Raw genomic sequence first — 16,101 nt, forward strand, 5'->3', positions numbered from 1 at the left:
AGAGATGATGATGGTGTGAGGGTGGGCACTACCCACTGAGGTGTTTACACCATTAGACTTTCAGATACTTCATCTGAAGTAGATGCAGACTCTGCAGGACAAAGGGTTGTACAGTGTATGAAAGGGAATTTCATGGTGCTGTTACTGGTGATAGCAGGGTCTCGACCCCAGTGACACAGAACACCCCCTTTACCCATGGATGTTCAGTTTTTTGGTGTCAGGATGTAAATGAGCCTCTTTCCAAATGCAAGCTGAAGCACAGCAATACTTTAGTGAGTGTCAGAGAGGACAGCAAATCAAATCTGTGTTCCTGAGCCATGCTGCCATTGTGGGAAGCTTTGCTGACAGTTATGAATGTCACTCACCAAAATGCCCTCATGCAGTTCTGATAAGTCCAAATAATACTATTTTATAGACAATGTCACTGTCGCTGCAGAGGTCACAAAAGTCATCTTTTAAATTCATTTCAGATGTAATCTGAATGCACCTGTGTTGTCTGTGAGGTGTTTTCCGAACACAACCAAATAAATTTGGTGTCAGCTGCCACGGGAACTGTCCTTCTGAATAATCTGGTCATCTAAAATAATTGCATATTTCAAACACATAGGTTAGCACTTTTGGTTTTTGTGTGCTTGCTCACTAATTTTTGACACAGTTACTACCAAGCTGCTTCTAGTCATTTGTGGTTCCAGACTTCTCAAGACTCCTTGTGTGTTTTGCACTTTCTAGACATGGTTCATTCATTCTATTTAAACAATGTTTATGTGTGGGGCAAAGCTGCACCTGGCCCAAGGTGTGATGGCAGAAAATGTCCCCTTCTAGTAGCAATACTCCATCATGTGGCTGAGTCACTGCTCTAACACTCTTTTTAAAAGGGAGGCAGCAATGTGTTAAAATTTTGCCCCACCTAAGTAGTGAAATATTTGAATTCTACCTCCATGCTTTTGAATTTGGAAAGCTAAATATAGAGAGGGTAGAAGTGAGGGGAACTGTAAACAAAAAATGAGTACATGGGATAAATCTAAATCCAATCCGTGGTACTTGTGACACCTCCCCATCAAACACCACTCTCTTGGCTTCTTTTGTGGTTGTTGGGAATGATGGTTCAGCATCCAAATCAGGCTCTTGATGAGGTCTGAGCAGCCCTGGAAACAATGGCAATTACTTCCAATAAGGTCACAAGCTAATGAAAGATGAAAAAAAAGTCTCCTAATTGCGCTCTAAAGAAAGTGTTTGCAATCACCCCTGCACATCTGATATCCCAAATATCCCCCATGTGCCTAGCACGCATATTTATGGCACAACACTCACACCTCTTGACTTCCTCACACAGGTGCTTTCCAAACCTAAGTAAATATGAATTTTGTGTTCAATTTGCCACACAAATCACTAAATTAGATGCACGGGCAGCTTCTACTGCGTCACAAGAGCTTTTTGTAATGGTTCTTTCATACTGCACTAGTTATTTTTAATAACTGAAAACGTTCTTAGGAAAGTTTGAGAGCTTTCCAAGAAAGGATTACAGCTTGAGTCTGCAAGGTGTTGAATTTCATAGGATTTGAGTCAAGGAAGCATTTCTAGGGCTTATAAGTAAAGAATTATTTGGCATTGCTTTGCTGCAGTGATCAGAGGTTTGAGTGTAGGGTGGCAGCAGGAGCAGGTAACAGGGAAGAGTCAGGCACCCACCACTGACCACCAGCCACAACCACCAACATTGCTTTAAAATAGCCTGGCTTCCTACCTGACAGAAGTGGTGCCATAATCTCAAAGTTTCTTTGACAGGAGAGTGAGTAGATTAAATGAAATACCTGCTTTGTCTTAGAAGAATTCTGAAGCCTTAAGGACCTACTTATCCAGTGAAACATTTTTTGCCCTCAGGGGCAGTTTCACAGAAACGTCTTTTCCAGAGGATTTTCACAGATAGTCGAACAGAACACCTTTTTGTTAGAAATCTTACCTGGATTAACAAAGTTTTATGACCTAAAAAGCTTGCTTGGAGTTTCTGAGAGATGAGGAGCCCGAGTATCAGCTCCTGCCATAAGGACAGCTGGGGATCTGGGTCATTGCACTGAGGATTAATTGGTACAACCTGGTGGAAAGGGTATGAAAATCATCTTGTAAGGTCCTTGCCAGGTCATTCTGCAGAGCTTTCAGACTCCTGGGCCACACAACTGCAGGTGTGAGTCAGGCTGGCCCAGACCACCAAGGATATCAAAGGAATCCAAATCAACAAGAACGTGAGGCTGTGACCAAGAGTTGTGTGACCATGTGCATGGAGGCAGGACTAGAAACCCTCAGATGATCAACTCCTTACTGAATCAAGAAGCTGCCTTACACACACAGGAAAATGCAAACTAATTTAATTATTTTAAATGGTTTTATTAAGTATATGACAGTATGTGACAGAAGGCATACTGGAAAATATTCATGACCTTCTATTAATGCCTTTTTAAATGAAATATCACAGATGGATTTGACAGAAATGAAGGGTATTAAAAACAAGCACTGAAGGCCTAATTATCTTGTATAGATTTTGTTTTTTTCAGAGAAAATACAAGTTATGACATAAGGCTAAAATTTAAGTCCTGCTGAAGTCAAAGATCACTATTCTTCAAAGAAACAAAGGAATTCACAGAAAAGGTTTTGTACAAGAAGACCAGAATGACCTAATTTTAAGAGTACAGTGTATTTATGAAAGTATTTTTACAAGCCTTTCTTCATATTGTGTACACAAGTGACAAGAAAATACATTTCTTTGAAGACAAAGCCATGAAAAAATATGATCTGACCACATTGAAACAAAGAAAAAGGAGAACTAGCTTTTGGACAAGTTTTAGCTTTGGATTTGGTTGATCTGCCTGAAAAGCCCTTGTTTTTATCTAATCAAATCCATGAAATTCCACAGAAGTCTGATGATTCAAGTGCGTGATGCCATGCTCAGCATCCACGTCTCTTGGGCAACGGCTGCTTGGTATAAAATACTTTAGAGTGCAAATCTTCCCAGATCAAAATTATCACCACAGGATTTGAGCCTCCTGTCTGATCTCAGCTCCCCCTCTGCATCACTGACCTGGCAAACTTCACTTTGTGCAGCAGGGTGGCATGAGGCCAGCAGGTACTGCAGTGCCAGCAGCAGGGAGGTGCCCCTCCACCCCAAACAAGGGGGAGGCAGCTGGGTTTGGCATCCCTCCAGGATGGATGCAACTGAAACAGGTTAAAAAAAAGTCTGGCACGAGGTCCCAGCTCTGAGACAGTGTTCAAAATCACTAATTGTGATTAGTGTGAGTAGGGTGAGGCACACAGTGAGCAGAGTGCACTGTACACAGGTTCAGTGCACTGCTATCCATTGTATCCCCTTTTTCTAGCAAGGGGATACCTGGGCTCAGCAAGGCTTTTAGGCATCTCAGGGCAGTGGATTCCATTTCAGCTCTGGCAGGCCTAAGCTTTATTCACTGATGCAATGATGCCCAAAGCTCCTCTGTGCTTCAGTTCTTCATTTGTACAATTAATTAATAGTGGCAACACTTACTGTCTCACCAGGGTGTTGCAAAGAAAAAGCTCACTAGAAATGGTGAGGCACTCAGAAATTGGATAATAAGCACTTTGTAACCTCCTAGGGAAAAATTAAATTTGCACTGTTGGAATGTAGATCAAGGGTTAAGCTTGAGACTTAATTTCTGCCCTGCACAGACCAAACACCTGAAGAAGGACTCCTGTCTCATTCCAGCCTCGTCCTGGCCCCCTGCAAAGCATCCCATTTCCCTTTTCTTTGGGAAATGGGGAATAGCTAAAGGAAAATCTCACAGGACCTTTGGTATGCAAGTGGATACTGCAGTGTCCCAGCAGTTTGTAAGAATCAGGTCTTGTTTCTGTTCTAGTCTTCTACAACAAAGAAGAGGATGCCCATGGCAGAGAATAGAGTAAAATTTTAAAAACTAGTGTGATTTCAGAGCTAGTGCTCACTTGTACAACCCAGAAGTCATTTCCCATTCAGCCATGAGAACAGGTTTAAACTTCATTTGTGCCATTTATTTCCTTCTTTAATCCTTCTCCCTTCTCTTTTAAAGGTTCCAGCTCAGGTCCATCCTGTGTGGAGTCTTTGTTCCAGTTTTTTTTGCCTTCATTTTCTGTCCTTACAGCTTTAGGATCCTCTTCTTTTGCCTTTCTTTCCTTCTCCTCCTTGGCAAGCATACGATAATTATAATAATTCATGATGAACAGAAAGGCTCCTGCCAGGACCATCACAGCTCCACATTTAATGAACATATATTTATAGTCTCCAAAGGTATCAATAAGAATTCCTGTAAATATATATTGAAAAAAAAAAGGAAATTTAGAGATAAAGGCAAGGGTATTGTGCTTTCAGATCCTGTATATCAAGGAACAACCTTGGGGCTTTAGGATAAAATATTTTCTGAACTTCTGATCTCTTCCACAAACACTCTGAGCCTGCAAATACTGAACATGTGTTGCACTACAGAGCCTGTGGGTAGTTGACATTGATGCAGGTAATGCTCTGATAATCTGCACAGTTCAGTAGAAGGGGGCAGAACCTGCACTGCAAAGTCTGGACCTTTTCAGCACACCTGGTTTTTTCCCTGCTCCTCTGATCACAGAGCCTGCAGGCAGCCTTCCTACTAACTACAATGATCAATTACAAGGATGTCCATTTGGCTTGGCAGCCAAAAAGCAGCAGATTTTGGGAAGACTTTAATGGAAAGGGACCTGCCCACTGGGTCTCATCTCAGGCTTTTGGCAAAGACCCTGTGATTTATTCCACCACGGGTCACCCACCAGCATTAGAGAGGACTCAGCTTTTGGTCACAGCTGCCCTTTCTGCAGTTACAGTCATGATCCAAAGAGGAAAGGGCACAGCGTGAAACTGGAAAACATTAGTTCCAGGGAAAGCAAAGATGATGCTGTCAGTGTCAGATAATTTCAATGCCAAGACAAATGTGACAGGTTCCTCTCAAAGGTTAATGCCTCTGCTATGGAGTTACAGAGTAATTGAAGGGAGATGGCTTAATTGAAATGTCACCGTTCTCCATTATGTCAAAATGTAATGCAAATCTTATTGGGATTATGATCCTGAGCATTAATTCCCATTTACCGGGCAACACAGACCATTCTCAACATCCCGAATCCTAATTAAAGTAAGACCCACTCCTAACCTGGCCTTCACAATGCAGACAATCTTCCCTGAAGCTGGCCCATCATCCCTTAGCTCTCTGACGTTTTGGAATCTGTTCTCCTCCTCAGAAAGAGGGACCTTTAATTACATCCCGATTGACCCTTAATGTTGAAAAGATGATGATTAATTATCCCACTGCATTGCACTAACAAGGGTTTTTATGGTCACCAAATAGATTTCCTGATCACAATAATAACAATTTTTAACTGGTTTTGGTCAGTGGCTTTTCCTGAATCATCCCTAGCTGCCTTGGAACACCATTTTCCATGCACTGTGTTTTTCATGCTACTGGTGAAACATCAACTAAATGCTAATTGCAACAATTTCTCCTTTTCTGCTCATCAGGATGACCTAGAGGTCTCCTAAATAGGTTTCAATGAGAGTTTTAATGAGTAGAGTATTGGAAAATTCAACAGTAGGATAGTCTTGCCTCTTTTCCTTTGAGAATAAGATAAAGTCATAAAACACATTGGGAACAATTTACTTAGTTCATTAAAGCAGAACCCTGCAGTAGGTTATTAAAATGCCAAAGAACCAATAAATTTGCTGCTTATTAAAATGGTGGGGAAAACCCTACAAAACTAATATTACTGATTATTACACAGAACTGTTTTAGCCTCATTAGCAGTCTCTGGTCATTAACTTAATCTCCCACACAGAAAATTATATAATTCAGAAAACGGCCATTTTAAAATTGTATTTTCTTTTGTTTGTCATTAATTAAATAATGAATCTCTAAGACAGCAAGAGGATCCAGCTGCCTCTGTCACACTGTATGAGCTACCCAGTAATATGAAGAATTAAACAGCTCTGCAGGATGTGGCATATGAAGCATTAGCCAGATCTCAGTTTTGAATCCAGGAAAAGGATTCAAACTGCAAAAGGAGCACATGCTATAGAGGGAATAATAAGGCTGTTAAATCACTGGGGATCACTGGCCTTACCTATCTTTAGATGACTGAAAGTCCTCCTGGAGACTCAGTATTGTCCACATGGACCTTTTTGGGCTTTGCCTTTCGATATTTCAAACCATGCCATCCAAAATAAATATTTTGAAAAATTGTTTTTAGAACAGACTTAAATCTTTCAGCAGCACTGATATGACTGAAATTCCTAAGTGGCGTACTCAGAGCCTTAGAGACAAACAGCAAGGTTTGAGTCAACAAGAGGCTTTCATAGGACTGTTGTGTTTTAGTTAAATTGTGGTGGACTCCAGCCTTTTGCAAAAGGAGGAATGTCCAGGAGGAGCTGTCTAAAGTGCAAGATTCTTGGTGTTGTAGGAAGTCCCACTCTGCAAGATCAGTTCATGTGTCTGAAGGGATCCAGGATTAAAAGATGACTCTCCAAGACTCACTTCAACAGAAAGGAGGAAAGAGGAAATGCTGGAGGAGACATCAAGGACATCCTTTCCTGTCCAGTTACTAGTGGAAAAATGCTGATTGTAAGGCAGAGAAAACACATCTAGGATAATTCCCCACAAGCTGTGCTTCCAAAAGTCTAAATCCAAGTGACAGCCCAGTGGCAGCAGGGGAGAACACACTCACCTCCAATGGGGGGTCCCAGCAGTATCGTGCAGCACTCGGCGATGGTGACGAGGCCGACGGCGCTCGTGAAGCGGGCAGCTCCCACCAGGTCCATCAGCGTCTCGAAGAGCATGGCACACACCATGCCAAAGGCCAGCCCAAAGAAGCTGGAGTACACAACGAGGCCTGTGTAGCTGGAGGCCAGCGGGCACAGGAGGTGGCAGGCGCCGTTGAAGGCGATGGCGAAGCTGAAGAAGTACTGGATCCTTGGCCTCACCCACTTGCTGTTGGCAACGATGCCGGTGGTGGGGCGAGCTACCATGTCCACAATAGCCAGGATGGAAAGCAGGAAAGCAGCTGAATATTCATCAATGCCAGTGTGCTTTGCATAGGGTGCCAGGAAAACAATAGGGGCAAAGAACCCCAGGAACATGAGCACATTTCCGATCAGGTAAATCAAGAACCCTCTGTGTTTAAAGAGGGAAAAATCAAGGTACTGATTGACTTTTTCAAAGCAGTCCTTTTCTCCTTCCTCTTCTGTTTTGTTCTCCATGGGGCCATCTTCAGTGGTCTTTCCTTTCAGAGCATCCTTCCCTTCCTCAGTCACCTGGGTTTTGCCCAGTGCTGTGCCTGCCCCGATAGGTCTGAAGAGAGCTCCTGCCACACAGCAGTTTAATAAAATTGCCCCAAGAATTAAAAAGCTGCCCCTCCAGCCAAAATTGTCAAAAAGGAATTGGTTGAGAGGTGCCAGGGTGCAAAGCATCACGGGGCTTCCTGCCATGGCGAGGCCATTGGCAATGGGTCTTCTCTTCAAGAAGTATTTCCCTATTATTATCACTGATGGCTGAAGGTTGAGAGCAAGGCCAAATCCTGGAAAACAATTCAGATAAACAAAGGTAGGTTTGAGACACATTTCTCCTCAGTTCATTGTTTAGGGAAATTCACAGTCAGTTGGTTTACTGGTGGCTCTTCAACACAACAGTGTGGATGAAAATGTTGCTCAGGGTGTCTCTGAGTTCTGGCTGTCACATTTGGGTAACCAGACCCCAGAAACCCTCTCTCAGCCAGAGAACCCCCTTCCCTCTGCACTGCAAATCTCTTGGGAGGCAAAACTAGCACCAAGAGTTTGCTTCAGAGAGAACCAAAACTATTCCCCCATGAAATGCTGTCTATGTCCAGACACAGTGCTCTTGCTGGGGGAGAGGATGGATCTGTTTTTAAGAAATAGCAACTCCCAGTTTGAGGAAGGTTGTTTTAGCTTGGGCAGTGTCAACCACCAAAGTCCATCCATCCAGGGCTGGCCTCCCCTTCCATGGGCACCCAACTCTGCTGCTGGGCAGCCAGACCTGCACAGAAAATAACACCACCCTCCTCAGCCACGACTGATTTGGTGCTGTGAGCAGTTCAGGTCTGATGCAACAGATTAAGAGGTCTGCAAGTACACAGCAAAGCAGCTACTGAGGATGCTAATTACACAGGGCCCCAGAGTGTTTCTTTTAATTAGAATTTATTTTTATTGCATTTAGATATATAAATGCCATTATGAATCTGCATTGCTAATTCTGTTGGCCAGCTTCTCCTGCGCAGGTGGAATCTGCAGGCAGAGATCCCAAATGCTGTGGTGGTCTCAATTTGCTGTGGTTCTGTTTGAGAGCACTGCCATGTAGAACCATAGAATCACACGATCAGTAAGGTTGGAAAAGACCCTCAAGACCATGGAGCCCAACCTCTGTCCAGTCATCACCAAATGAACTAGACCAGAGCACTGAGTGCCACCTCCAGCTTTTTCTTGAGCACTTCCAAGGATGGTGAATCCACCTCCTCCCTGGGCAACTCATTCCAAAGCTTAATCACCTTTTCAGTGAAAAAATTCTTCCTGATGTCCAACAGTTCTTCCTGATGCCCAACATCAATAATCACTAGTTAAACATCAATAATCAATAGTTAAACATCAATAATATTTTCAAGCATTTCTTTGACATGCAGTATTTTCACAAAAGTTCACTTTTCTGAACTCCATCAAAATGGCATTTAAAAGTCATGCCACATATTTTCCACTCCATCATCCAGGAAAGAATGAGCCACATTAGAACAAAGCAGAAATGTAATCCTTGAAGTGATTATATCAGAGAACATGAATCCTGAAAATAGGGTCATGCAGATTTTTTCTTGTTCATTAGTCGATATAATTAGTTTGTTTAACTGTGCAGTACATAATTAGGCATATTGCTTTACAGAAGAGAATTTACAAAGGTCAAGGTCCTCAAAATTAATTAAGGAACACTATCATTAGTCACTGATAGAGTAGAATCCAACTGATGCAGCAGAATCCAGCCAATGCTGGATAGTTTCAGTTTAAATGGGTTTACAAAATTATGGTTTTTGCCAAGTTCTTTTTTGCTAAAGTTCTTTTTTTTTCTAATTACTTTGAAGTTTACTGCATTAAACATAAATTGAAATGGCAACACATTAAAATAATTCTGGATACAAAACATTCTCAGCATGAACTTTTTTAGATAGTCCATATGTTAGGCAGGGCACATCTTTGGGAAGTGCAGCCTGCTTGTAATGCCTATAGGGCCAAATTCAGGGTGACCTGGGAACCACAGAGGAAAACCACAGCCCTGGTTAGAGAACACCCTTGGACAGTGCTGAAATACAGAAATGTATCTCTTTCCACCTGAGAAGATGCAGCACAGCAGGTGAGAGTTTGCATTCAGTCCCCATTTCCCAGGCTGGTCAGTAAGGGCAGAAATTGAACCATCATTTCCACAGAGTCAGTTTTTGGTAGGGACACACCACATGTCTTCCAAAGGAGGAAAATCAGACTGGATGCTAGCTACCCACTTAAACAATAATCATCTCAATTTTTTTTATTATGTGAACATTAATTTGCCAGTCAGACAAATCTAATTTAATATTACCTCATGCTCTTCCCATTAATTAAATTTGGAGAGTTTCAAATTGAATAACTGGAATTTCAATTTACTTTAAGCTTTTGGCTGATTTTAATAGGAAATATTTGCATCCATTTTATTGCAGTTTTCAGAAACTACAGCAGATTTTCTGTAGCTGGAATTGTTACTCAATAACCACATTTTCTCCCCAGGGATATGACAGAGAGGTCTGTCAGTGGTGTTGCAAGAACAGAAGCAAACCTGTGCCAGAGCGAGTGTCCTTTCCTGGATTAAATACATCTCACTCATATCAGAAGGAAGTAAGTGGTGCTACAGGACTCAGCTGTGTAGTTATTGATCTTGTTCTTACTTTATTAGCAAGGAACAATCTGACCAGGTATTTCAGTGCTCAACATTTACAGCCATGGCAAAGACTCTGCTCTCATCAGTCCATGTCCCTCACCCAAGATCCCATTTTATTTCATGGCAGTCTAATTGGTGCATATTGAACTAAACTCTGACCAGTCGTTACCACCTTGCAATTAGCTTTGAGATTTGCTGCTTCTACCTCAGACTTCAGAAGAGGTTGCATGTTGAAATGCTACTTAATGCATCCAGGCTGGCACCTGTCCAGGTGGACAGCTTGCAAACCCCATTTCTTTTTCTAAGTGCTGTAGGGAAACAAATGGGAAGAGGCTGTGGGGTTTCCTGTGCATGCAAAGTGCCTCGTGCAGCCCAGAGAGCCATCAAGGACAGAGCTGCCTCCACCAGCAGAGCCTGGTTCCTGCTCTGCATGCAAATGGAAACAGGCATAATCAAGTCAGCAACTGAGATTGCCGTGTCTAATCCCTCCACTGCAAACAGATACTTCCAGCTCTGCTCCTCTGAAGAGATTTCTATTAATATGCCAAAGGCACAGGACTGTAGCAGAGACCTCCTTGTACCAAGACCTTGTTTTTACCTCCATCCCTGTGACTTACACGAGCACAGGCTTTTACATCAGTCTGTTTTCTTTCCAGGCTAGAAGGACGGAGGCTAGAAAGAGTGTGATGTTTACAGGTTGCTTTACAGTTACTGCAAATCCCCTTTACAAAAGCCTCTCTCCTCGTGCAGCAGCACTGTCACAGCTGTGTGATGGGCAGGTGGCTTCCTAATTGCCCTTGAATGCTTCCATGCTAGGCCTGACCAGCAAAGATACTTCAAGCTTAATTGGAGGCATCAAGCATGTTAGCAGGCTTACAAGCATCTTCCCTTCTCTGTCAAATTAATATTCCTTCCCAGCACACCCCCCGTGCCTGGAGATGATGGGTTATCAGCCAGCACCTCATCCACACAGCTGCCCTTGTTCAGCAAGCAGGAGGAAAAGATGCACGCTAAAGATGTGCCCTGCTCAGAGGAAACGGCACAGCCAGGCAAAGAGATGTGGGTGTTTCAGCCCTGTGCCTTGGGGCTGGCACGAGGGTCACTGTGTGCACTGAGCACTGCTCACACTCAGAGATCTCTGTGTGCACTGAGCACTGCTCACACTGATTTCTGTGTGCACTGAGCACTGCTCACACTCAGAGATTTCTGTGTGCACTGAGCACTGCTCACACTCAGAGATTTCTGTGTGCACTGAGCACTGCTCACACTCAGAGATCTCTGTGTGCACTGAGCACTGCCCACACTGATTTCTGTGTGCACTGAGCACTGCTCACACTCAGAGATCTCTGTGTGCACTGAGCACTGCCCACACTGATTTCTGTGTGCACTGAGCACTGCTCACACTCAGAGATCTCTGTGTGCACTGAGCACTGCTCACACTGATTTCTGTGTGCACTGAGCACTGCTCACACTCAGAGATTTCTGTGTGCACCGAGCATTGCCCACACTCAGCTCTCTGTGTGCACTGAGCACTGCTCACACTCAGCTCTCTGTGTGCACTGAGCACTGCTCACACTCAGAGATTTCTGTGTGCACTGAGCACTGCTCACACTCAGAGATTTCTGTGTGCACTGAGCACAGCCCACACTCAGCTCTCTGTGTGCACTGAGCACTGCCCACACTCAGCTCTCTGTGGTGGGTGGTGCACCAGACTTGCAGACACATTCAGGGACCAAGAGCAAGGTCTTTATCAACCCTGGGTCTGTTGGGGTTATGCAAAGAGTTCCCTCCTGTCACCTTTTTTAGCCAAGTGCTTTAGAACAGAAAGCTGGTGCCTTCCTACAGCCCTGTTTCTTGTCTGAGTCCTTCTGCTCACCAAAGTGCATGGAATATTTTCAGCAAAGGGTTTATGGTGTCCATATGCTAATCCATCATTAGTCAACTTGGAATCACAGAATGGTTTGGGTTGGAGGGGACCTTAAAACTCATCCCATTCCAACTCCCTTGCCATGGCAGGGACACCTTCCACTGTCCCAGGTTGCTCCAAGCCCTGTCCAGCCTGGCCTTGGACACTTCCATGGAGGAGGGAGCCACAGCTTTTCTCTCTGCAGCCTGAGCCAGGGACTCCTAACCTCACAATAAAGGATTTCTTCCTAGCATCTAATCTAAACTGCCCTCTGTCAATTGAAAGTCATCCCCCCTTGTCCTGTCACTTCCCCCTTCGCCTTCCCAGAGGACATTTCTTTAGGGGGAAAAGATGCCAGCTCATGCATTTAGAAATATTGAGAGACATTGGTTAATTTTATTTCCCACCACTTTGTTTCTGGAGTCTCTTTCAAGGAATCTGCAAGATTTATTCATCCAATAATAACACAGTTTCATTTAATTACAGTGACAGTCCTGAAGAAGAGTAAAGTTTAGGAGAGGGAGTGCTACACAGGGATTTATTCACTACTGTACAGATTTAATAAAGGAATATTGATATGGAAGAACAGGGTGACAAACTTTCTGTCCCAATTTACTTTACTAGTGGCTGGTTTTATTGATTTTAAATGTTGAGCTCACATTTTCACATTCAGAAAGCAGCAACTTAATGCATCTGCAGAGAGATTGGGAACATTCATTAAACCATACACCTGGCAACCTCAGAAGCCAATTTTGAACTCATTGTGTCATCCTTCCAAGCAGATGTCCTAGCTGCACTGCAATAAACTTTGGCAGTACCTTATCCAAAATAATAAAACAAAAATACTTACAATTAAGCATCTATACTCACACAGGTGGAGAGCTCCAATCCATCTACCTTTAAAAGCAATAACCTGGCACCTGCAGGCTTTAAAAATGCTGGACTGAGCCTGCGCCTTATTCTGCTTGAGTTTCCAATATGGAATTTCATATTTCAGTACAGGCAATTCAAACTGGAACTTCAAGAAGGAAATGCAGGTTTTTTTTGGTTTTTTTTCACAGTAGGGATATTTTCAGTCAGCTCCAGCAGTTCTCATTTTCAGATAAAGGACCTCCTCACCTCACAAGCTGGAAAAGGGCAAGTAAACTGAAGCAAACCCCTGAAATCTCATCTCATGTATCTCACAGAGGGAAGATAACACACAGTCAAACAGGAACAAGAGTGCTTTCTTTATAGTCACACTTGTACCCAGAAGGACTTGCCTTGCCCAGGGCAGAGCACAATCAACCTGGGTTTGCTTCAGGGGGAGCTGAGGGCACTGATGGCCACCATCCCCAGCACCTGGCCCAGAGCACCTGGATCCCACATGCCACATCCAGCCAGGAACGCAGCACAGCAAACTGCTCTTTGCTGAAGTTCATCTGGAGCATTGATAAGGAGTGTGGCAGTCATATTTTCTGGAAAAATCCTTTTGCCCAGGATTCCTCTCCTGGGAAGCTGAGAAGCCTTAGACAAAAAGGAAAACAATATTATCTCATTTGCCTCTCCTGTGTTTTGCTGCTTTGGAATGTGGTTGGAGATTGTTTATCCAGATGGTGATTGTTTCATTGGTTTCATGAGAATTGTTTTGAGTTAATGGCCAACCACGGTCAAGCTGTGTCAGGACTCTGGAAGGAGTCACGAGTTTTCATTATTATCTTTTCAGCCTTCTGTAAGTATCCTTTCTCTATTCTTTAGTATAGTTTAGTATAGCATTCTTTAATATAATATAGTATCATAAAATAATAAATTAGCCTTCTGAGAACACCAGACTCATCATTCCTTCCTTCATCTGGGAACCCCACAGATACAATAAAGGAGGGCCTTTGTCCCACCAGGTTTTTATCTCACAAGTTTTTCTCTCCCCAGCTTCCCGTGTGTGTGTGTTGGTGCAGACATTGCCAGGTGTGCAAGCCCCAAGGCATCAGAAGGGAGCCTCATGTGCAGGGGAAGGAGGTGCTTGGCTCTCACCTGTGATGAAGCCCACGCAGATGTAGAGCTGCAGGATGCTGGTGCAGAAGGCAGCTGAGATCATCCCCACACCACACAGGAGGCCCCCAAACATGACCACGGGGCGGCTACCATAGCGGTTCACCAAAATGCTGCTGATGGGACCTGGGGAAAGAGGGCAAAAAGGACCTTGAGGTGGTATCTTCTGACAGAAGGGCATGTTTGACACAAAGCAGGTGAAGCTCTGCAATATCAATGGGCCTGAGTGCTGCTGACAGCTCCTAGGGTGAGCTGAGGAAGAAAATGGAAAGGCAGAGATCTTCCACATGGAGATGGCAGCATGTCCAGTGCCATGGGTGTGTCACCAGTGACAGCTCCTGCCCCCAAGACTTTCCAAGTGTCACCAGAAAAGGCAAACAGCGACAACAAATCATGTGAACACAGGATCCCAGCACAGGAGCTTCTTGATTTATGATGAAGTTAAACTGCACACACCAAGCAGTGGCTCATATTGTGAGGCAGATATCACAAATGCTGTTGCATTTTTAATGCCCCTATTTAATGCAATTCCAATATTGCTGACCAGGACCAAAGCTTCAGCAGAACAGCTGTTAATTAAATCTTCATAGCAGTCCATGTAGGTAGAAAATGTTGGGTATGATGGATTAGCCAGAGCTCAAAAGAACCAGATTGGACTTGCATTTATGCAAAGAGGAGGTTCAGGGCAGTGCAAAATTATGAAAGAGGGAAATGGCACAAAAACTGTGCACACTGAAACAAAGGGTTGAAATCTGAGGAAGTGAGACCAGTAAAAATCAGAATCACAGTAAGATATATATATTGGAGGGACTTTGATGGTACCTCAGGACCAACCTCCTGCCCAAAGAAAAGCCAGAACTGAGAAGCCAGAACTAGAAAATCCAAGCTGAACAGGAAAGAGCAGTCCAGAAGTCTAAGCTGTGAGATGTAAAGAAAAGATTCTGTATTACTCAAACGTCCTGAATCAAAATGCTTCAAAAGTGATACTGGAAATGAGGAAGGGGAATAGAGGCAGATTTCATATCTGAGTTTACCTGGCTGTTTGTGGTGCTACTCATCATACAGTAATGATGTTTCAGAGCTCAGTGTGCCTGTTTGCCTTCATTCCTGCCACTTCCCACTCCACTCACACAATACTGCAAACTGGTGTTTTAAAGGCACAGGCATCTCTGAGGAGTTTGGCTGTGGGACCTCTTTCACCACAGAGCCATGGTAGAATATTGACCTTTGCTTAAATAATCTCAGAGCCAGAAAGAGCTCCAGAGCTCTCTCCAGACCCTGCAAACCACAGCACTCCTGATCACAGGAATGAAAGCCAGAAACCCCAACACTCCCTCAGCATGGCTGACAGCATCCAAACAAGCTCTCAGCTGTTACAATGTGCAAGAATAGAAAACAGTAGGTATGGGTGGTTTAATCTGGGGAATGAAGCCCATAGAAATACTTTCCATTTGATATCTGAGGTCAAAACACTCATAAATTAAATGCACACAAGCACAGTCTAAACAACATCCGTGTAACTGTGATCTGTGATCTAGTCCCATCAAATGCACCATTCAATTAAAATTTCTGGGTGTCTGTAATTACATGGAGAGTTTTCCTGCTAATCCTCTAACTGGATTCACACAGGTTCATCCTTTGCATCTTTAGGCACAGAGCACTACAGAATTCAATGAGAAGTTCTGGGGAAAGGGATATTGAGATCAGCACAGTGAGAAAGACTCTCCCTTCTGTCTGAGTTTCCCCTGGTCAGGGCCTGAACTTGCATCGTGCTTGAGCTGCTCTCAGCACGTCCTGTAATTCAATAGATTGAGCCAGTGCTCCTCAGACAGGCACCAACATATTCATCTGCAGCCTCAGGGCATGCAACTCTTCCATTTTTCAATTTTCCACATGTCTGCATTTCTGCAGAATCAATCTAATTACTCAGCTAAGAAAATGTGGTTTCCATTACCTTTGCCCACTGGCAGAGGGCTTTCATCCTGTAGGATGTTGTGCCATGGAGCAAAGCATTTAAAGCCCACAATGTTCCTGCTAAGGCTCCTCTCCTGCTCTGACCTGGGACAGCTAGCATGGAGAGAAGCCCCTGCTGTGAGAGGAAAACCAGCACTGCTCACATATGTCCCAGTCTTGCAGCATCCAGCTTAGGAGAAGGGAAATTGGGAATAATGTCCCCCTCAGTCCATAAATGGT

General features: G+C 43.7%; 1 protein-coding gene across 2 annotated transcripts in view; it reads right to left on the reverse strand.

Annotated features, from left to right (window-relative positions):
• Window positions 1-2,358: 2,358 nt before the first annotated feature.
• Window positions 2,359-16,101, reverse strand: part of LOC119706084 (monocarboxylate transporter 2-like) — a 39,460-nt gene continuing 25,717 nt past the window's right edge. For both annotated transcript variants that reach the window (XM_038149260.1, XM_038149259.1), the window contains 3 exons: window positions 13,891-14,034; window positions 6,736-7,584; window positions 2,359-4,301 (listed from right to left, as the gene is read on the reverse strand). In XM_038149260.1, the coding sequence (XP_038005188.1) occupies window positions 4,009-4,301; window positions 6,736-7,584; window positions 13,891-14,034 (1,286 nt within the window). In that variant the 3' untranslated portion in view covers window positions 2,359-4,008. The remainder of the gene's footprint in view (window positions 4,302-6,735; window positions 7,585-13,890; window positions 14,035-16,101) is intronic.

Source organism: Motacilla alba, chromosome 12 (genome assembly GCF_015832195.1).
Source record: "Motacilla alba alba isolate MOTALB_02 chromosome 12, Motacilla_alba_V1.0_pri, whole genome shotgun sequence".
Taxonomy (NCBI): Eukaryota; Metazoa; Chordata; class Aves; order Passeriformes; family Motacillidae; genus Motacilla; species Motacilla alba.